Raw genomic sequence first — 20,611 nt, 5'->3', positions numbered from 1 at the left:
TTTTACCTCCTGTCTCTGCTGCTAAAAACAAGGCTGAGACCGGTTAGAGGACAGTGGCATGCAGCCAGTCTCATGGAGGGCCACACCCAGGCTCCATGCCACCTCCCTCTGTTTATTGCGCTGTCAGACTAGCTCTGTGTTTTCCCCGCCACCCTTGGAGTCAAGGCCATTTGGACAAGCAGACTTGGGAAGGGGAAGGTTCACAGTTTCAAAAGATGGATGGGCAGCTTCTGTTTACGGCAGGAGAGTTCCTGAAGTTCATCCATGCAAATCCCCCCAACACCCACCCGCCCCACCCAGGATCTCCCCAGCCAAGTTCTTGGTGAAGCCAGACTTAGAAGGTTCTGGCTTGTGAGCAGCTGTGCTCTGAAGTAGGCACGCTAGTTTGCATAGTGGGTTCTGGGTGTCTGGACATGAAAATTCGATGACATAGCAGGGCTACACGGGCCCCAAGAGCAGGGAAGTAGAGAAACCTTAACCCCCATAAACGTCTCCTCCCCGCTGGCTCTGCCACCCCACTCACCTCACAGTTCTCCACTGCTCAGGGCACCATTTCTACTTACACCAACAGAAGCCCCTTCCCTTCTGTCCAGCTAATTCCCAGCTAACCCTGGAAGAGAAGCTGGGGCTGATCTGAGAGGAGTGATCAGATCAGAAACCAAATATGTGTGCTCTCAGACGAGGCCTCGCGCCACCATCAGTGCTGGTGACCACACCTGTGAAATCCACGCCACGTGATTGCCCCTACCCCATTGACTCCCCACCTGCTCTGCTGACCAGTTCCTGCTGGCCCTGGCTCTTCTAGACTGGAAGTAGGGTATCTCTCCTGTTTCGGGGCCAGCTCATCCCCAGGATATAGTGAAGAGTGGTAAGGTTGCTAGACCCGGAAGCAGGAGAAGCCCCACTCTCTTTCCAGCTCTCGGTGACCATGAGGCCTCGGGCAAGTTCCCCCATCTTTGGGCCTCTGTTCCCTCATCTGGGAAAAGAGGCAGGAGCCCTGGGCCTCCTTGAGTGCCACCACTCTCTGGTCTCTGCCTATAACTCCCCTCCCCACCACACTGATCCTTCTAGACATAGCCCTGGTCCTGCTCATACCTGGACCAGACCCTCCCATGCTCCTGTGTTGGGGGGGGGGGCGGATGGAGGTGCACAGAAAGAAGGGTGGGGTGCTGATCTCTAGCTATAACATCTCTCTCCATAAACATCTTTTGAACTGTTTTTTGTTGTTGTGTAAGACATACATGTTCATTAAAGAGAAATTAGAAAATGTAAATAAGCAGTGATGAAAATTATGCATAATTCCACAATTCAGACATAGCCACTGTCTTGGGCAGGGTCTGCAGAAGCAAATCCTGAGACAAGGATTGGTGTGAAAGTGATGAGTGGGAAGTATAGGAAGTGTTCCCAGGAAAAGCCGGAAGGGGCTTGGGACCCAGGAAGGAGAGGCAGCTAGCAAAGTGGAACACAGGAAACTGTGACTCAGTCCCACAGGGAGCCCTGGAGAGAGTCATCTCAGCTGCCCCGTCAGTCAGTGGCTAAGGGCTGCCTTAGCCAGTGTGGGACGTAATTCCCAGGCACCTCCGGCTCTCTGGGTGTCTCTGGCTCCGGCAGCAGCGGGGGCTGGGGTTAGTCCCCAACAAAGAACCACAGTTCTGGCCGCTGGCAGTGAGAGCACCAGAGAAAGCACAGGAGAATCTAGAGTAGTCTGAGCACCAACGTCCTCTGCTACCGCCATACTTAACGTTTTCATTTCTGTTCTCCCAGATGTATCTTGATAGTTGAATGGGGTCCCTTTAAACTTTTCAGGCGCTTTTGCAAGACCCTGGCTCATTTTGTCTTCATAATCATCCTAGGAGTAGGACAGGGCGTGAACTGTTAAATTGATGTTACCCGTTTCATAGCTGAGAAATTGGACGGCCCAAGTTTCACTAGTTAGCCACAGGTTCCCACAGGATTTGCAGCAGAGCCAAGAGACAGACAAAGTTTGTTCTCTAACATGACATTTAAGCACCTGCCATGCGCCAGGTACTGTGCAGGGTGGGGGAACATGGTGACCAACCGGACAGCCCTAGGCCCTCCGTAGGGAGCTCACAGCTGGCCCAGGAGAGCAGTGACCAGACACGCAGGCTCGGGTGGGTGCAACCCTGGTCTTGCCCAACCCCACCCCCACCCCCCCGACCTTTCATCCCTGGCCCGGCTCGTGCAGGTGATAGTGTACGTGGAGGATGTCAACGACGAGGCCCCAGTGTTCACGCAGCAGCAGTACAGCCGCCTGGAGCTTCGCGAGACGGCAGGCATCGGCACGTCGGTCATCGTCGTCCGAGCCACGGACCGAGACACTGGTGAGGCTGGCAGGAGGAAGCCGGGGAGTCCATTCCCCAGAGTGACCCGCCCCAGCTCATGCCTCCCTCTCCCGCGGGGCCTGTCATCCTCAGGATGCCTCGGCTCCCCCACTGAGTGGCTCCCAGGTGGGGAGGGGCTCATGGGACAGTCTTGGTGGCATCCCCACCAGATTCCCAGTCCCAGGAGGATGGGAGTCATGGGGAGTTGCTCTGATTTCTGGGCAGAGAGAGGAGAGGTCACAAGCTTGGGAAGTCCGGATTTGTCGTCCCAGAACCTGGCAGCTCCTGGCTAACCTTTGGCTAAGGGCTAGGCAGGGCTGGGGGGGATAAAGGACTTGTCCAAAAGCTGGCTGAGGCCTGCTCCTCCAGCCAGCGCAGCCCAGGGCCTGGCACACACACATTTCACAAGAGGCAGCGTCCTGTTCTACAGGGCTGTGGCCATCCCTGAAGGCAGCCCGGACCTCGCCGAAGGCCCCGAGCCCTAGAGGTGGCTACCGTTAGCAGCACAAAATGAAGGAGAAAGATGACCACGTCACTGTGGGCCTCTTCACAGTGCCTGGCTGTCTGGGCCTGTGCCGCAGGCCAGGGATACAGCCAGAGAAAACCTCCTTCCTGTGCTTCTCATTTCCCAGCTCCTGCCCTTCTTTCATGTCAGCTGCTCTGGTGGCTCCCACCCCAGCCCCTGTCAGCACCCCCAGCTCACCTGGAGCACGGGATGGAGTAGAGGGAGAAATAGGCCTGAAAACTCCCGAGCGACTGTGCTCCCTTAATAAATGGCACCTTTATACAGTTCAGATCACGTACATGGCTGGAGGCTAATCGTTCAAGACATTTTCTGGGTCAGGAATCTGTCTGAGAAACTAGTGAAAGCTATGGGTCCCTTCCCAGCAAGAATGCATGCCCAGAGTTCTGCAAATAATTTCAAGGAAGTCTGGGATTTCCTGAGTGATTTTATAATCATTCTCTTTGAAGTATGTGGACTTCAGCTAAGGAATCCCAACTGTAGCTCCTGGTTGAAGCGTGTATTCCAAGGCACAGGAATTGGGGGTGGAGGGAGTGGGGAGAACAGAGAAAGGTGACCCTGGCACTGGAACCCTTTGGCTGTAGGGACCAGATGAAGGCTTAGCCACTTCTGAGGATGCTGCCCCGGTCGAACGCTTTCTAAATCAAAGCCTCCACTACAAGGGATCCCTAATTTCCCCACCCTCTCCTTGTGCAGATACCCAAGGGAGGTGCTCGAGCTTGAATTTTACAGCTCCAGGAGCAGAACCAACCCGCTCTGGCATATCTCTCATCTCAAGGCCAGGCCCCAGAGGGCGTCACCAGTGTGTGCTGGGCCTTGCCGTCCTTAACCTTGACCCCGTCCTTGACAGTTTCTCTTGGGACGATCGGACCCAGAGGCGGGGGGTGGTGCACGCCGGGTAGGTGAGCCAAGGCCTCTCACCCTGTCCCTCTGGGACAGCAGTGGGTGTGCTGGGGCAGCTTGTAAAGCCACAAGGCAGCCCACCCCCACCCGGGACTGCATAGCCTCTTGTGCCCTCCTGTAGGGGATGGTGGCCTGGTGAAGTACCGCATCCTGTCCGGCGCGGAGGGCAAGTTCGAGATTGATGAGAGCACGGGGCTTATCATCACCGTGGATTACCTGGACTACGAGACCAAGACCAGCTACCTGATGAACGTGTCCGCCACCGACCAGGCACCGCCCTTCAACCAGGGCTTCTGCACTGTCTACATCACTCTGCTCAACGAGCTGGACGAAGCCGTGCAATTCGCCAACGCCTCCTACGAGGTTGCCATCTTGGAGAACCTGGCACTGGGCACCGAGATCGTGCGGGTCCAGGCCTACTCCATTGACAACATCAACCAGATCACCTACCGCTTTGATGCCTACACCAGCGCCCAGGCCAAAGCCCTCTTCAAGATAGATTCCACCACGGTGAGGGATGGCACAGCAAGGGTTCTCTCTGAGGGCAGGAAGCTCAATTCCTGTAAAGCTAACCAGCATTCATTGAGCTCCTTCTCTATGCCCAGCACTCTTCTTTGTCATAAACATCCCCGTAATACATCCCTTTAATATGCAGGGATAAGGTAAAGTTTATACACAGGCAACCTGCTGTCTTCTTGTTACTAGATAACGAAAGCTGTGCGAGTCATGGTGTTTCCCTTTGTACCGTGGCTCAGATACAAATTTCATGCCTCACTGCAGTAGCTAGTAGTCTTCGTTAGGTGTCTGGTGCAGCGATGTCTTATCTACTGCCTGGATCTTACTCCTCCATCTTTGCGTTAGTGTGTTTTCTCTCAGAATCTCTTCATTGAAAATAAGCACAGTAATAATTGCTACAATGTGCCCCACCTTGTTCCGGGGCATGCTGGGGACACAGAGATGAACAAGACCCTTTGCAGCCCTCAGAGAGCTCTCAGGCTAGGAGTAGAAGTGGGAATAATCAAGGATGCAGGTCAGAGCATCACAAGGGAAGAGATGAAAAGATCTACAATAGAGGTGTAATGGAGCGCCTTCGGGGCCCAAATAAAGAGAGCGATCGTACCTGGGTGGGGAAGCGGGAAGCCTGCATGGAAGAGGTAATATCCGAGTGGGATTGAGAGAGAAGTAGGATTTCAGCGGACAGAGCTTCACGGAGAAGTTATGCCAGCAGAGGGAGTAATGTGAAGGTGGGAAAGTGGACAGAATGTCCCGGGTTGGCAAGGAGTCTAGTTTGGCCAGGGCACAGGACTGCTTGGGATACGATGTCACTGCCCATCTGACCCCCTCCCTGCAGGGTGTGATCACCGTCAAGGGCCTGGTGGACCGGGAGAAAAGCGACTTCTACACCTTGACGGTGGTGGCAGACGATGGCGGCCCCAAGGTGGACTCCACTGTGGTGAGTGGATCCCCGGCCGAGAGCCCCACGGGTACAGCCTGTCACCGCTCCAAGTTCCCCCAAACTGACATCTTCACCAGCCACCCAGCATGCAGGCAGGCAGTGGGTGAGGGTTTAGGTAGCCCAGGAACGGCACTGCAGCCGTCCATGCCACACCTTCCCGGGCAGCCTGGGCAGGGCTGAGACCTCAGGTGGGGGGAGGGGTGGCATCCTCCACAGACCACTGCTTGGAGTGGGGCTGGAAGAGCTGGGACTGCTAACCGTCTGCATCTTTGCCTTTTCTCTCCCTTGGCCACCTCCTGCCGCCTCTGCCTACAGAAGGTGAGTAGCCCATGGCCTGGTGCCCTCCCCTGTGAGTTGTCTGTGGCCAGTGCTGGCTTGGGCGCTGTGTGGCACTGGGCCTTCCTGCCTCTCCCGGGGGAGAGGGCACATGGACAGGACTGCAGCTGGTCCCTGCTCAGACCCCTCCCAAACTCCCCCACCCATCCACTCTCACGCCTGAGCCCAGGCCCCTCCCGAGCACGAACTCCACGTCCAGCTCTGTCCCCTCTGCCCTCCTTGTCCTGTCTAGCTCCCCCCCAGTGGGTCCTGGGGTGGGCACTGCACTAACAAGGAGTGTGTGGAACACACAATGGAGGGAACACTGAGGCCTCATCCCAGCTCTACTCCTCAGCGGCTGTGTGACAAGGCTAATTGCTCAACCTCTCTGTGCTTCCTTTCCTCGGGTCTAAAGTGGGTATCATACCAACTGCCCTGCCTTCCTCAGAGGATGTGACGGAGCTGGCCGATAGGAAGCCTTTGTAAACTAGGAGGGGTGATGGGAGCGGGGTCTGTAAGGGGGCCCCCTTCCCTCTCTTGGGGTCAGCGTTAGGAGTGTGTTACAGTAGTCGTGTGAAGTGGGGCGCCAGGGCCAGGGGAGTGTGGGCAAGGGCAGCAGTGGTCATATGGTGTGAGTCACTGCCCTTGAGGGCTCTAAGTAAAGGCACAGAGACCTTGTGAGCTTCGGGGAGGTTGACTGCTGAGGTCAGAGGTGCAGACAAGACTCCTAGAAGGGTAGAGAAGTGGTGACCTCAGGCTGGGGGTGGATATGAAGGTGGGCCCCAGGGCGGGTCATGGGGTGGAATCCTGCAGCGATAATGAGAACATTTAACCATCGATTCGGCTTGGGCCCCAGCCAGGCAGGTCTGAGGCCATCTGTAGACCACATGGGTGTCCAGCTCATCATCAGCCTTGGTTACAGCCACGTTTTCACCCCTGCTGAGTCCTTTTCACCTTAGCCGGAAGGGATAGACCAACCCGGTGTCCAGGCTAAGAGCCAAATGCAGCTGCTTGGCATCCTGTGCCCCATGGCTCCCTCAAGGTGCCGGCTCCAGTGGCCCTGGTTGTGGCTTGGCCGTACCCAAAAGGCCCCTCCATCCACGGGGCGAGCCGGGGGTGAGCGAGCAGCAGTGAGCCCCCACAGCTCCCCTCGACCCCCCCGGGTCCCTGAGGGCAGCCAGTGAGCAGGGCCCTCCGGTGGTAGATGGTGGGCACGTGCCCTGTGTCCCACAGCTCGTGGCGAGGCTCCTGGTCTTCCCCACCAGAGGGTCTAAGGCTCAGGGGGTTAAGTGGAGCCCTCTCGCAAGCCTCGACAGCCTCGTCCATAAAATGGGCCCAGTCTCCCCTCGCCCCTGTCGTGCGGAGTCGGGGGCTTGAGGCCAGGTAGAGCCTGGTGAGCAGTAGGGCCGTCCCTCCCCAGGCTGCCGAAGCCCCCCGTGGACCAGGCAGCCACTTCCTGTGCTGGGGCTGGCGAGGGCGTTTCAGAACACACACTCCTCCATGGGCCCCTGTATTGCCCCAGTCCCTTCACCCTCTTCCAGGAAGCAGGACCCACCCCCCTTTGTTCTGCCCTGGCTTCCTCTCAGAGGCTCCCAGGGGCCACTGCCCCAGATACACCAGCCCTGTCAGTCCCAAACTTGTTGGAGGTGCCAGGGTGGAGGCAAGCTGAGGGGCCTTTTAAAGGCACCACCATTTCCTCTGTGAGGCCGGAACCCCCAAACCACAGCTCACCTACACCTGATTCCTCCTCAGCGCCAGCAGCCCCCATGGCCCTGAGAGGGGTGGGGAGGCAGCAGAAGGGGCAGGCTGGGCGGGGGCGGCTGGGGGGTTACTCAGAGCCATAGGAGCTCTGAGTAACACCCCCGGGCTTTTGGGGGATCAGGGAGGGAGATTTGGGCCCTGAGACCCTGGGTGGGGACAAAGGCCCATAGCTCATTCCCGTAGATCTTGGTACCTGCCTTCCTAACGCACTCACTGATGCAGACTCCCCACTGTTGGGAATACCTCATCAGAGCAGCAAATGTGGAGGGAGCACCTACTGCGTGCCAGGCTCTGGGTTGGGCTCAGGGTACATACAATGGGAAACCAAAATCAGACGTGGCTTCTGCCTTCACAGGCATCAGATAGAGTAGGGGAAAGACACTGATCAAACTACCACACCAATAAATATATGCCACGAGAGAGTGGATAACAAGGCGTCGGGGAAATCAAGGAGGGCTTCCCGGAGGAAGTGACTCAAGCTGAGCTCCTCAGAAAGCATAGGAGTTTACACAGTAGAGAAGGAAGAGCATTTCAGGCAGAGGGAACAGCAGGTGCAGAGGCCCTGTGGTGGGAGGAAGCATGCGGAGTCCCAACAAGGCCTTGACCAGAGTGAGAGAGTTTGGGAGGGATCAGATTGCGGGGGGCTTGTTTGTTTTCTTCCTGAGAACAGGGTGGTAGACATTATTATGCCCATTTCACGGGTGAGCAGACTGGGGCTCCGGGACTCCACAGAACTCCCTGACCAAAATTTATGATGGGTGGGCAGCGTCTTGGCCGGTGAGATCCTGCCTGTCTGTCAGGCCAGAAGCAGGACAAGGACCACATTTGTTGGCTCATTTATTCCTTCCAGCCTCCTGATTCTGTAGGTGTTCTCGTTCCTACTTTCATCTGAGGAAATGGAAAATCAGAGAGGTTGAATAACTTTTGCCAAATCACACAGCTAGTAAGTGGTAAAGCTGGTCCTGCTGTGAAGCCTGGGTTTGTTGCCTACAGTTCTGACAGCTGCCTGAAATATGGAAGCGTGGCTAGAACTGAGAAGGGGATAGTCCTGATTAGGAAGGAGGGGGGATGAAGTGGAATTTTCTCTGAGTCGTGGTGAGGTTCCACAGGCTCCCCATGGAGTCCTGTGCACACCAGGAGGCAGGTAGCCCTGGGAGCCCCGGAGCCCCAGGCCTGGGGAAGGAGAGGATGGGATCTGGCCTGGAGCAGGGTGGTGGGAGAAGGCCTGGCTTGGGATTGCTAGAACCTGAGCCTCCTCCCCTCCCCCCACACTGCAATCCCCTCATCAGTGAACCCGAGGGGTACCTACGACTCTGGCTGTGTGGCCCATGGCCATCCATGGGCTGGAAGCTGCACCCCCAGCCAGGCCTTCTCTCCAGGCTTGCTATTCAAACCCTGCAGGAGAAGCCTGAGCTGCAGACACAAAACAATGTGTTCTTTGCGTGCAACTTGCATGTTCCCTGTTTTTATCTGGTAGTTGGAAATTCCCCTCTCTTCCCCATCTGCCCTCTCCCCACTGGGACCACCAAGCCACCTTGTGACCCCTCTCCTGCTCCTGAGCCCTGTTTCCTTTCCTCTGGTCTAAAGGTGAAAGAGAAGAGGCCTTTGGGCAATATCTAGTTGCCACATGTGTTTTAGCTGGCCCACAAAAAAATTGTTTTTACTATCACCACCTAATTCCACATAAAGATCTGGATTCCTAGTTCCTTTTGAAAAACAGGAAGCTCTGCCCATGCCAGGCTGACACACCCTCACGGATCTGGAGCCGAGTAGCCTCCGTTTCCTTTAGCCAGGGCCCATGCCTTCCGGTTCTCCAAGGCCCCACCACCTCTGAGTCCCCCCAGCAGGCCCCAGCACTTGAGTGTGTGCAGCCCTCCCCCACCAGACTTCCAGAAGAAATGCGCTCAGGGCCTCCGTGTAAAGTCAGGTTGGCCTAGGCAGGCTCTGAAAGCTTGCTGACCTTCTGGAACTGATTGGAGGTCCGGTCCCCACTGGGCCCACAGCGGGACCCTGTGTTTGGGGTCAGGGAGGGGAAGAAGGTGGGAGGTCTCTGGGCATGTTCACACGCAGGTCTACATCACTGTGCTGGACGAGAATGACAACAGCCCCCGGTTCGACGTCACGTCCGACTCGGCCATCAATGTGCCCGAGGACTGCCCCGTGGGCCAGCGCGTGGCCATTGTCAAGGCCCGGGACCCCGACGCCGGCAGCAACGGGCAGGTGGGCACCAAGTGAGATAGTCCAGATCTGCCCTGTCAGTAGGGGCTCCCACAGCCCCTCAGCCGGAGGGGACCTCCAAAGCCATCCCCTCCCTGAGCAGGAAGCAGAGTCATCCAGGCTCTGCCGGGCCCTGAGCAGGTCCGCCCTGCCCTCACCGCAGTCCATGGTCCAGGGAAGGAGACAGAGCTGTGCAAGCTGTCAGCCCTGCCTGTGTCCAGGGAACACGAGGCCCAAGGCTGGCCACGGCTCAGTCCCCGTGGCAGGCTGAGCACAGAGGGGGTTTAATTTCCCCAGTGACTCCTTGGTCACCTCATCCATGAACCACACAGCATCTCACCCCTGTGTGCCAGCCCTGGGCCGGCCCTCCCCACGAGGACCCAGGGCCCCAAGAGATCACACTCCTCCCCCTGCTTCTCAGGGCCCCCTCCCTGTCCCCTGGCAAGAAGTGCTCCCCACCACAGCAGGTTTGGGCACCCCCTGAGCACAAGGAAGAGGGGTGACAGAGCACACCAGTCTTCACACCACTTTGATCTGTCCTACAAATTGAGGTGTGTTTCAGGAGGTTTCCACTGGTTTTTATTTATTTATTTATTTATTTATTTTGCGGTACACGGGCCTCTCACTGCTGTGGCCTCTCCCGTTGCGGAGCACAGGCTCCGGCTGCGCAGGCTCAGCGGCCATGGCTCACGGGCCCAGCCGCTCCGCGGCACGCGGGACCCTCCCAGACTGGGGCACGAACCCCCGTCCCCCGCATCGGCAGGCGGCCTCTCAACCACTGCACCACCAGGGAAGCCCTCCACTGGTTTTTAAATGCTTGCACACCTCTAGGGGACCAAGAGATGCTGGCTCGGGAGTTGGAAGCCTATGGGTTCAAATCCTTGTTCTCTTGGGCCCTTGCAAGCTGTGTGACCTTGCCAGTGACTTCTTGTTCCTGAGCCTCCTCTCTGAGCTGAAGAGAACAGCTCCCTTTGACAGGGTCGCTGTGAGAGCCGAACAGAGCCCGTGTGACACCAGGGCCGCGCCTGCTCCCTGCAGGGGGGCTCAGTGCTTCCCTGCCCTGGGAAATCTCATGTGGGACTCGCACCTGGCCCCAGGCCAGTATGCTCGCATCCCCCCCACCCCTAGCCTGTCATAGGCCCTGCGCCCGCTCTGTGGACCTGCCACCCTCATTTTGAAGGATGTAAGCACTTCTGAATAAAACGCATTCTTCTCACTCTCCCAGGCTGAGCAGAGGGCTCAGGTGGGCGGAGAGGTGCTCCCTGGCCTGGCCAGCTGCTGGTCCTCCCCGCTTCTTCACCCCTCGCCCCTCATCCTCTCTCTTCCCTTACAGGTGGTCTTCTCCCTGGCCTCTGGCAACATTGCCGGGGCCTTTGAGATCATCACCACCAACGACTCCATTGGCGAAGTGTTTGTGGCCACACCCCTGGACAGAGAAGAGCTGGACCACTACATCCTCAAGGTGAGCGCCAACTGCCTTCCATCCCAAGAGAGCTCAGCCCATCAGCACGCCCTGGCTTTCAGCTTCCTGCTGTCACCAAGTGCCGTGGGCAGGCAGAACCCCTTAGGACCAAGAGCGTGAGTGAGGCTGACCTGGAAAGGGCATCCTGGAAGGGGTTTCTGGACCCAGAGCAGGAAACAGCAGAGGTGTCTGTGCCTGCTGCCAGAGCCAGGAGAGAAAGCCTGGCAGCTGATAGAGCGACTCCTCCACAGACACAGTGTGACCTTGGGCAGGTTGTTTACTCTGTCTGGGCCTCAGTTTCCCCTCTTGTGTAATGGGCAGAAAAACCTGGCTTCCTCTGCTGAGGTGAGGAATAACGAAGACCACCACTGTTGCTGAATTGCTGAGGCTACCGTGTTTCCTGAGGGGTCTCTGGGGACCCCAGGGCCATGCTTCTGCAGGCGTCTGAGCTCTAGAACACTTTCTACAGGCCTCCAGGAAACATCAGGGCTCCTAGGGACAGGCTCAGGCTATGGTTAGGACTTCAGCTCATTGCCCAAAAGATTATTTGAGACTGTTCCTCTATTGGCCAGAGACCAGGTCTGAGTGCATGGAACAGAGGCCTTGAAGCCAAAGGCAGGAGCCCTGGGTCTGGTTGCAGGCCCAGGGTCACAGTCAGCAGCAGGATGGGGAGGTAAAGACCGTGCAAATCAGAGTCAGATTGCAAAGGACGGTTACCAAACAGACAAGTATTGGGCAACGGTTGTTTGCAGCATGGAGCAGAAGGTGAAAGCCTTGGGGAGACCCCAGGGGGCAGGGGGCAGGGATGGGCCAGCAAGTCTCTCTTGCCTCTCAGTCCCCCCCACACCCACTGAACAGGCAGCCCATTTGGACTCCATATTGCTGATCCTTTTAGCCCTGACTCCAGTCATCCCCCTCCTCGCAGGTTGTGGCATCCGACCGTGGCACCCCTCCACGGAAGAAGGACCACATCCTGCAGGTGACCATCCTGGATGTCAATGACAACCCCCCGGTGATCGAGAGCCCCTTTGGATACAATGTCAGCGTCAACGAGGTGAGGGTGGCTCTGGTGCCCATATAGCTGGACGTCTGGAGTGGACAGTGGGTGTGAGCCGACCGTGAAGCACCTGTTTAAATATCTGCCTGGGGACTTCCCTGGCGGTCCAGTGGTTAAGACGCCATGCTTCCACTGCAGGGGGCACAGGTTCAATCCCTGGTTGGGGAACTAAGATCCCACGTGGTGTGGCCAAAAAAAAAAAAAAAAAAGCATAATTATCTGCCTGATCCATGGTTTGTCAGATCACAGAGATGGGGTCTTGGCTTACTCATTCATGATTCTATCCCTAACACCTAGGCCAGGTCCTGGAATGTGGTAACTTTTTGTGGTTCGGATGGAAAGGAGAGGGGAAGAAGAAAGTGGCCTTTCACCATCAACAGGAAACTGAGGTTTACCCTGGGAGAGCTGCTTTTAAATAAAACAGCTCATTTTTTAAAAATGGTATTGGAATATAGTTGATTTGCAATGTTGTGTTAGTTTCAGGTGTACAGCAAAGTGATTCAGTTATACATGTATTCATTCTTTTTCAGTTTCTTATATAGGTTATCACAGGATATTGAGACCCTGTGCTATACAGTGGGTCCTTGTTGATCATCTAGCTTATATAGAGTAGTGTGTACATGTTAATCCCAAGTTCCTGATTTATCCGTTACCCCACGTTTCCCCTTTGGCAACCATAAGTTTGTTTCCAGTATCTGTAAAAACAGCTCATTTTTTACTCATAGTAAGATTGAGTCATGTCAGGAGAATTTTTGCCCAGGCACTGCTGGGTGTCATGCCCGGTTGGACATTCATGAAGGCCTCCCTCAATTCAGACCCTGGCTGTCCACTGACTGGCTGTGTGATTTGCACGCATTCCGTCCTGGCGCCTCAGTTTTCTCATCTGTGAATGGAGTTGGCCTAATCTGTCGCATTATGGAGAGGATTTGATGCGCTCACTCAGGCCCCCGGCATGCAGCAGATACCCACCGAATGTTCGGCACCGTCATCTTTATCTTCCTCCTCGTTGCCCCAGGGTAGTCAGAGCAGAACTTTCTAGAGGTCCAGGTGCAGCCCTTGGGCTCTCAGGAACAGGAGCTAGACTTTGCCCCAAAGGCCTTGAATCTGGAATGACCGCTTTCCTGCTCTCCCCCCAGAATGTGGGCGGGGGTACCGCTGTGGTCCAGGTGAGAGCCACTGACCGTGACATCGGGATCAACAGCGTCCTGTCCTACTACATCACTGGGGGCAATGAGGACATGACCTTCCGCATGGACCGCATCAGTGGCGAGATTGCCACGCGGCCTGCACCACCCGACCGTGAGCGCCAGAGCTTCTACCACCTGGTGGTCACCGTGGAGGACGAGGGCACCCCTACCCTGTCGGTGAGTGATGGGGCGTGGCCTCGGGGAGAGAAGGGTGGGGGAGGGGCAGCTCCGCCTTCTGTGTGACAGGGACGAGATGGGTGGGAGTGGAATGCCACGCGCCGATGAGTCCTCCACAACTCCTTTATCGCGTCTTGAGTCCATCAGTCTACAAGTATTTATGGAGGGCCAGTGTGTGCCAAGCTAGGGTGTCGGTTCACCCACCTCTGCAGCCACTCAGCCTCTATTTAGCCGTGTTTGCTTGCCCAGTGCAGCTCTATGGGATGGTACAGATTAAGCCTGAACCTCAGGGCCTGGCCAGCCCCCACTCCGCCTGCCAAGCTGTGCCGTGTACCTGTGGGGCCTCTGTGCCAAATGGGAAAAGGTGCCCTCTGGCCTCTTCCCCTGCATCACGTTGGTGTGACACGCTGTGGCAACACATCAGGGTCGGAAAGCGCTGACGTCCGTGGTCCAGTCTGATGCGTGAATGGGTAGGGCCACTGCCCAAGGCAATGTGCAGGGTCCACAAAGTTGCAGAAGGAGGCGGGGCCTGCAGGGCTGGATGGTGACGCCGCTGTGTGGGGTGATGGGCTGGGGGATGACGATGTCTACTGTAAGCTGGCTTCGTGATTGTGAGCAAGTCAGAACCTCTCTGAATACTGGTTTTGTCATCTGTGAAAGAGAGATAATATCTCCTGCATAGGTGGTGTTTGGGGAATTGAGTTAGCTCTTGTCTGTGGAAGCGCTTGGTAAACCTCGAGGAAGAGGAGTGTATCAGCTACCTATCGCCACAATGACCCTGCATTATAAACCAAACAGAGAGGCATAAAACAACCATTGACTTAGCTCCAATTCTGCAGGCTGGCAATTGAGACCTGGCTTAGCGGGGTGGTTCTTCTGCTGTCAGCTGGGCTCCCACATGTGTGCATGGGCAGCTGTGTGTCGGTTGGATGGCTGTTCTTTTGGGGGTTGGCTGCCCATCAGTTGGGATAACAGGGCAACTGGTATAACAGTTGGGATAACAGGGCAACAGGTGCCCTGGGATAACAGGGCACCTGTCTGTCCCCTTTCAGAAGGCTGGTCAGTGCTGGTTCTCATGGAGCCAGGAAAGGTCCAGGGGAGAGAGCAGAGCATGCAAGGCCTCTCAAGGCCCAGGCTTGGAACTGGAACAGGGTTATTTCTGCCACACTCTGTTTGCCAAAGCAAGTCACAAGGCCAGTCCAGGTTCAAAATATGGGGAGATAAACTCTCTCTTTTGAAGGAATGAACTGCAAAGTCATGTTGCAAAGAGTATAGATACAGGGAGGTGTAAGGATTGGGGACATTTGTATAATCTGTCTACCCTAGGGACCCTGATTGTAAATGAGGCCTCAGCTCTATCCTTCTGCCCCCAAAAGGTGACTCTCTTGGACCCGGTCCTCTCCTTTGGCAGTGGCACTGTGGACTGTGGGATCAGAGCAGGCCTGGGCGGGGCTTTTTATCTGGAGTGACTCTGGGGAGGATGGTGGAATGGGGTCAATCCCAGAAAACCACATTCTGAAAAGCCCAGGATAATACTAATCACTTCAGCCAGTCATACCCAGTGGGCCAAACGGAGACACATTTACAGGGCACATGTAACTAACTGAGAGGAGGACAGGGGTATCGTTTATTGTGGCGACATGGAGGGACTCAGTTTTGACATAACCCCTCCCTGCCTGCACCTAGCTTCAGAGTGAATCATCTTCTTGGTCATCTCTCCAATAGCATTTACAGATGTGTTTGACTACAAGTAACAGAAACTTAACTATGGATTCGTAAATAAATGAGAATGCATTTTTCTCGCATAACAACAATCCCAGAGAGAATTACAAACGTTGATTTCATGCTCAGTGATGTCAGAGCTAACGTTTCTCGGCCTTTCCTTCATGGTTGCAAGATGGCTGCTATAGCTCCAGCCATCATGTCCGAGTTCAAGGCAGGAAATGACAAAAAATAATAAAGAGCTATGCAAGCCACCTCTGCCCTTTGGCTAATTACTTGGGGGCCACATATAACACTGCCTCAAATAAAAGCAGGGCTCTGTTAGTGAAGAAGAGGTGGGCAACTCATAGCATCCGCCATGCTGCTCTTTTTCATCCTGACCTAGGCCAGTGAACACACCACTCTTACCCCCACTCCCCACCCTCCTCTATAACACATAGTCCTAGAGTTTTCCAGGGAGGCAGATGGTGAGACCCATAATATTCTAAGACCCTGAGTTCGGGAGGCAACGTCTGGTTTCCTTTTGGTCCCCAGAAGAAATGAGAATTAGAGAAATGTGAAATCACCCTAGCCACACTTAGCCACCCTGAATGGTGGGCCACTCCCCAAGCAGTCCCTGCAGAACTTGGGACTAGTCCCCATGGCCAGAAGTTTCATCTGTTGACCAAACTCTCCTTAGAGATCCACCCTAGCCTGGTGGAGACCTGTGAACACTGCCTTCTCACACGCGGGCCGCTGACATTCTGGCCCTCCTTGAAGCAGGTCTTGGCCTGTTCCAGCTCCCTGGTAAGAGTGTGGGAAGTTGGGTGGTGAGAAATGCAGTCTCCCTTTGTCTACCTTCCTCATCTTGGTCATCACCGACTCTGCTCCAAGAAAACAACTTCAGGATGACCAAGATCAGGAATTGGGTATATGTATATGTGTGGATATGGTTCCTGGGCTGTACTATAATAACACAGACAAACAGCATCAGGTACCAGCTGGAAAAACATTTAAAGGAGAAAACTTTTAAGTCAAAAAGTATCCATCCTTGGGCTTCCCTGGTGGCGCAGTGGTTGAGAGTCCGCCTGCCGAGGCAGGGGACGCGGGTTCGTGCCCCGGTCCGGGAGGATCCCACGTGCCGCGGAGCGGCTGGGCCCGTGAGCCGTGGCCGCCGAGCCTGCACGTCCGGAGCCTGTGCTCCGCAACGGGAGAGGCCACAACAGTGAGAGGCCCGCGTACCGCAAAAAAAAAAAAAAAAAAGTATCCATCCTTTCCATTTTTTTTCTGCTTCTTCATGATGGGAAAAGATCACTTTTATTTGATTTTTGTGGTGTCACTGTGGTGACACCACAGTGAAGAATTACAGGGACCACAGGGGCGTTGTTGAGAACTTAGCACTGGACCATATTTGTTCATGTATTCATTTATTCATTCAGCCAGTGTTCCCTGAATACCCTCTATGTGCCAGGCCCCAGAGATACAGAGGTGAAGGCAGTGCGGGTCCTGCCACGATGAAGTGCAGCTGAGTAAGGAAGGCCATGAGGACATCCCTGTGCAGGGCCAAGGTGCAGATGGGGCACTGAGAAGGCCTCGAGGAAGACTTCCCGGGGCAGGTGATACCTGGGCTGTCTTGTCAGTCAGTCACAGTTAGCACAGCAAAGGGGGAAATCATATCCTGGAACTGGACATCGACCTGAGCAAAAGCCTAAGAGCAAGTGATAATCCGGGGTGGGTCCAGGGAGCTGCAGGTGGTCTAGACCCGTGGCAGCATTCAGCGCCCAGAGCAGGGCTCTGTACCTACATATCCTCACCACATTCTGTCTGTGGCAGGCCCCAGGGGCCGGTCCCAGTACTTTCCCAAGTGCCCCCTCCACTCCCTCCTGGCCCCGCTAAGCCAGGGCCCTACAGCCAGTGCCCCTCCATGATTGGCGTTTGTCTCCGAGGAGTGCTGGACCCTTGAAGGTTTGCTGCCACTGGCCAGGCTGTTACTTCTGGGCAGTGAACACTCTGGGGTCATGAGTGCCCCCAAGCCAGAGGGGACCAGAGGAGGGACCTTGTCTGCTACTGGGCAGATTTCACTGGCTGAGTGTTGAGGAGGTAGGATCACTCCAGCGTCTTCTAGACCAGCCAGAGCCCTGAGAAGCCTCAGACCAGCCATCTCGAGGTTCCAAGAAAGGTCACCGTGGTTTAATAGGGGTGCATACGTCTGTCCAGAGACGTCACACGCCGTCCTCTTGTTCCCACCTACAAGTACCTGCCTGGTTCAAGCAAGCCCTCACTGGCACAGGACCAGCCTTCCTGTTAGACAAGGGCAAGTAAGAGTTATTCATTCATTCATTCAACACCAAGTATGTGCCAGGCCTGTGCTAGAGGCCAGGAAGTCAGAAATGAGTTGGACACAGATCTGCCCTCAAGGAGCCTACAGTTAGTGGGGGAAGTGGACACATAACAGAGAGTTGACACTCTAGGATGTGATAGAATGCTAGGAGGTCAGAGCCAGGAGCTAGGGAAGGTTCTGGACAAGGCATTTGCATCATGTCTTAAAGGATGAGGCTTTCTAAGCAGCGGGGTGGGATTCGGCTACAAAGTCTCCCTAAAACCAAGAGAAATCCTATATCCGAGGCCTCCCATCTCTTCTTTTCTCCCTAGGGTCCCCTCCCCCACAGTTTCCTGAGAGCAGAACATTCCTGCAAGTAGCCCAGGCCATCCCCACCCAGCTCTCAGCCCCGTATCACCCAGAGCTCAGAACAGCTGTGCTGCAAGGGGCATCCGGGCCAGCCTAGGCCTGTCACACAATGGTGTGCGCCCAGCAGGGGAAGTCGTAGTACAGCCTCGGCCCTCTGCCTCACTCCAGGCCACAGACAGGGAGGGCAGGCTTGGGGGAGGGGTCCAAGTGGCCGTCAGGAGACCCCTGCAAGAGGAAGGGCTGGGCCCAGGGAGGAAGGACGGAAGGCAACTGGGAGGTCAGGAGCTGAGCCCCAGGCACAGAGGTACCTTGGCAGGGGGATGGGGAGACGGAGGTTCTCGAGGGGGGCCTCCCTGCCGTGCGAATCACAGCCAGAGGTTAGCAATCCCAGATAACCAGCCCTGGCTTCTCAGGCTGGTGGGGGCCTGCAGAAGACACCTGTCCAGGCAGAAAGACAGAAAATCTCCCACCAGCCGCTTCTGGTACAAGAGCCGCCAGCAACAGCCCCACGAAAGTCTGTGCGCAGGGGGTGCTGCTCTTGGCAGCTCACCTCATATTTTTAGAGCCGAGGCTCCTCTGTTGATTAAACTTGGACCCTGCTGCTGTTTGTGAAGCCCGCTTCCCCTGGCTCAAGCTCAGGAAACCCCAGCCCGGCCCCTTCCCTGTGCTGCACACCAAGTAAGCCGGCCTTCTCTGGCCCAGCAATGACTAAATTCAGACCCTTCCTGTAGCCCTGCTTCTTGAGAGTGTTCTGCAGCTGCTCAAATGCTACATATGCAACTGGTTCAGTTCCTCCAAGAGACCCTGGGGCTCTGCAGATAGATGAGTTTCTCCCTTCCCCATTCCCCTCCCGCAAGCAAGTGGGGTGCACGGGCCGCCATGCCCACCAGGAGTCCTGTGGTTTCAGGGCTGCCAGGCAGGAAGGGGAGTGAAAAGACTGATGTGGAAGGAGTAGAACCACGGGCTTGTGGGCACAGGTTCATCCCCCAGGGCCCGGTATGTACTGTGAGCAAGTCCAAGTCCTGGCCTGTGATGCCACTCGCTTCAGTGCAGAGGAAGGAGCGCAGACCTGGGAAGCAGGAGACCCAGGCTTCAGTCCCAGTTCCGCATTCAACTGTGACAAGACACAAACCTTTTGGAACCTCAGTTTCCCTATGCATTAAATGGGACAATAAAACCTTCCAGGGTTTTCCAGGGGAGGGGTGGGGAGGAGTAGGAACCAAAGAAGTAATAACACCTGGTAAAGCATTTTGGAAAGCACAGTATTATCACAGAAGAGGCAAAGATATGGAACATGTACTGCCCTTGCCTAGCCTGTGCCCAAGGCATGCATTGCTAGCGGATGTCAGCACTTTCTCATTAAACTATATTGATACTTCAGAATCCCTCTTAACATATATTCCAGGAAGCCATACCAAGAGATCAGAATTGCAAAACAAAATGAAACCCATGCCCGTTGGCCTGCAAAAGCTCAGGGCATCGTTGCTGTTGAGGAGAGAGCCCAGACGAAGCTGCTGGGAACTCGAGCTAGCCGAAAGGCAGAGGTGACCCTGCCGATCGTGCGTGGTCCAGAGGACAGAACCCTGGCATCCTGGTTCAGCCCCTCACCCAGTGGCTGTGTTTCAGTCCTCAGCTCTACAACCAGGTCCAAAGGGCAGGCTGTTATTGGATCCCTACCATAGAACTCACAGAATAGTTAGGGAGCCACAGCGTCCGTGCAGGAGAGGTGAGCATGCAAAGCGGGTACAGTGAATGCCCAGTGAAGGGGCTAGATGGTCAGTGCTCTCAGTGGGCTGGACAGGTGGTGATCAGGGCTGTGAGTGTCAGGTTCTCGAGAGGACTTTGCACCTAGCCTCCTGGCTGCCAGGCCCAGTTCCTCTTTCTGCCATTGTTATTCCCTCTGAGTTCCCTGAGCAAATCTTAGCCCGGCCCCCAGCACAGTTAGGCCAGCCCTGGAGAGCTCTAGCTGTCACCCAGGAAGGCCTCTTCAAGGAGGCAGGGCCGCAGAGCCCCAGCTGGGGTGGAGAGTGATAAGACCTCTGTAACCCCCAGCCCCACCTCGTCTTCCCAGTTCCCTCACCACAGAGCACTCCGTGAAGAAGGCGACGCATTAGCCCCTCTATCCCAGGCTGCCGCGGGTAGGAGGGAGCTCTGGCCAGGCAGGAGCCAGGGTATCCCCAGGGCTGGTCTTTACGACAAGTGGCCCGGGGGTTCCTGCACACCTACCCCAGTCCATCACCACAGACCCCCAGGCAGGGCCAGCCTGATCCAACAGCAGCATATCCAGTGGCCTCTGCAGTATGTTTTCAGAGAGGGTCAATTCCATCCCCTTAGTTTATCACTTGACGGAAATAAAGGCTGGAGATCTTTATTAAATGTGATCAGGAGATAGGTTACAGGTCCCAGAATTCCTGATACATCTCTTAACAATGACTTAGTGCCTAACAATGACTTAGTGCCTAAAAGCACAAATTTCCCTCCCACGGCCTCAGGCAGTGCCATGATCCGTGAGCTTCCTGCCTCAGTTGCACCCTGCCCAGAAGGCCCAGGGCTCCTCCCAGCCCCCTTGGAGGCAGGCACCGTGTTCTCGCTCCCCTATTCCGTGCCATGCACCCCAGCCCACAGGCACTGAGCCTGTAGGAACCGGCCACCAGAGCTGGCATCTCCAGAGGCGCCACCACCCTAGGGCGAGCACAGAGGGATACCCTAGTGCCCTGCCCCTCCCCACAGCATCAGGGAGGGTGCCTTTAGGGTTGCTAGGGGCAGGGCGTGTTGTCATGGATGAAGATGGAGCCTGGAGCTCAGAGTAAATTTCGCTGAA

General features: G+C 55.8%; 1 protein-coding gene across 1 annotated transcript in view; it reads left to right on the top strand.

Annotated features, from left to right (window-relative positions):
- The window catches only part of LOC115856345 (cadherin-23), a 371,688-nt gene that overhangs the window by 306,985 nt on the left and 44,092 nt on the right, over positions 1 to 20,611 (top strand). The window contains exons 30-36 of the mRNA XM_070043924.1: positions 2,207 to 2,342; positions 3,890 to 4,278; positions 5,120 to 5,221; positions 9,371 to 9,520; positions 10,851 to 10,979; positions 11,905 to 12,033; positions 13,173 to 13,400. Of these exons, the coding sequence (XP_069900025.1) occupies positions 2,207 to 2,342; positions 3,890 to 4,278; positions 5,120 to 5,221; positions 9,371 to 9,520; positions 10,851 to 10,979; positions 11,905 to 12,033; positions 13,173 to 13,400 (1,263 nt within the window). The remainder of the gene's footprint in view (positions 1 to 2,206; positions 2,343 to 3,889; positions 4,279 to 5,119; positions 5,222 to 9,370; positions 9,521 to 10,850; positions 10,980 to 11,904; positions 12,034 to 13,172; positions 13,401 to 20,611) is intronic.

The sequence above is a fragment of the Globicephala melas genome, chromosome 16, assembly GCF_963455315.2.
Source record: "Globicephala melas chromosome 16, mGloMel1.2, whole genome shotgun sequence".
Classification (NCBI taxonomy): domain Eukaryota; kingdom Metazoa; phylum Chordata; class Mammalia; order Artiodactyla; family Delphinidae; genus Globicephala; species Globicephala melas.
The sequence above is the reverse complement of the archived record's forward strand: the minus strand, read 5'-3'. Positions and strand labels throughout refer to the sequence as shown.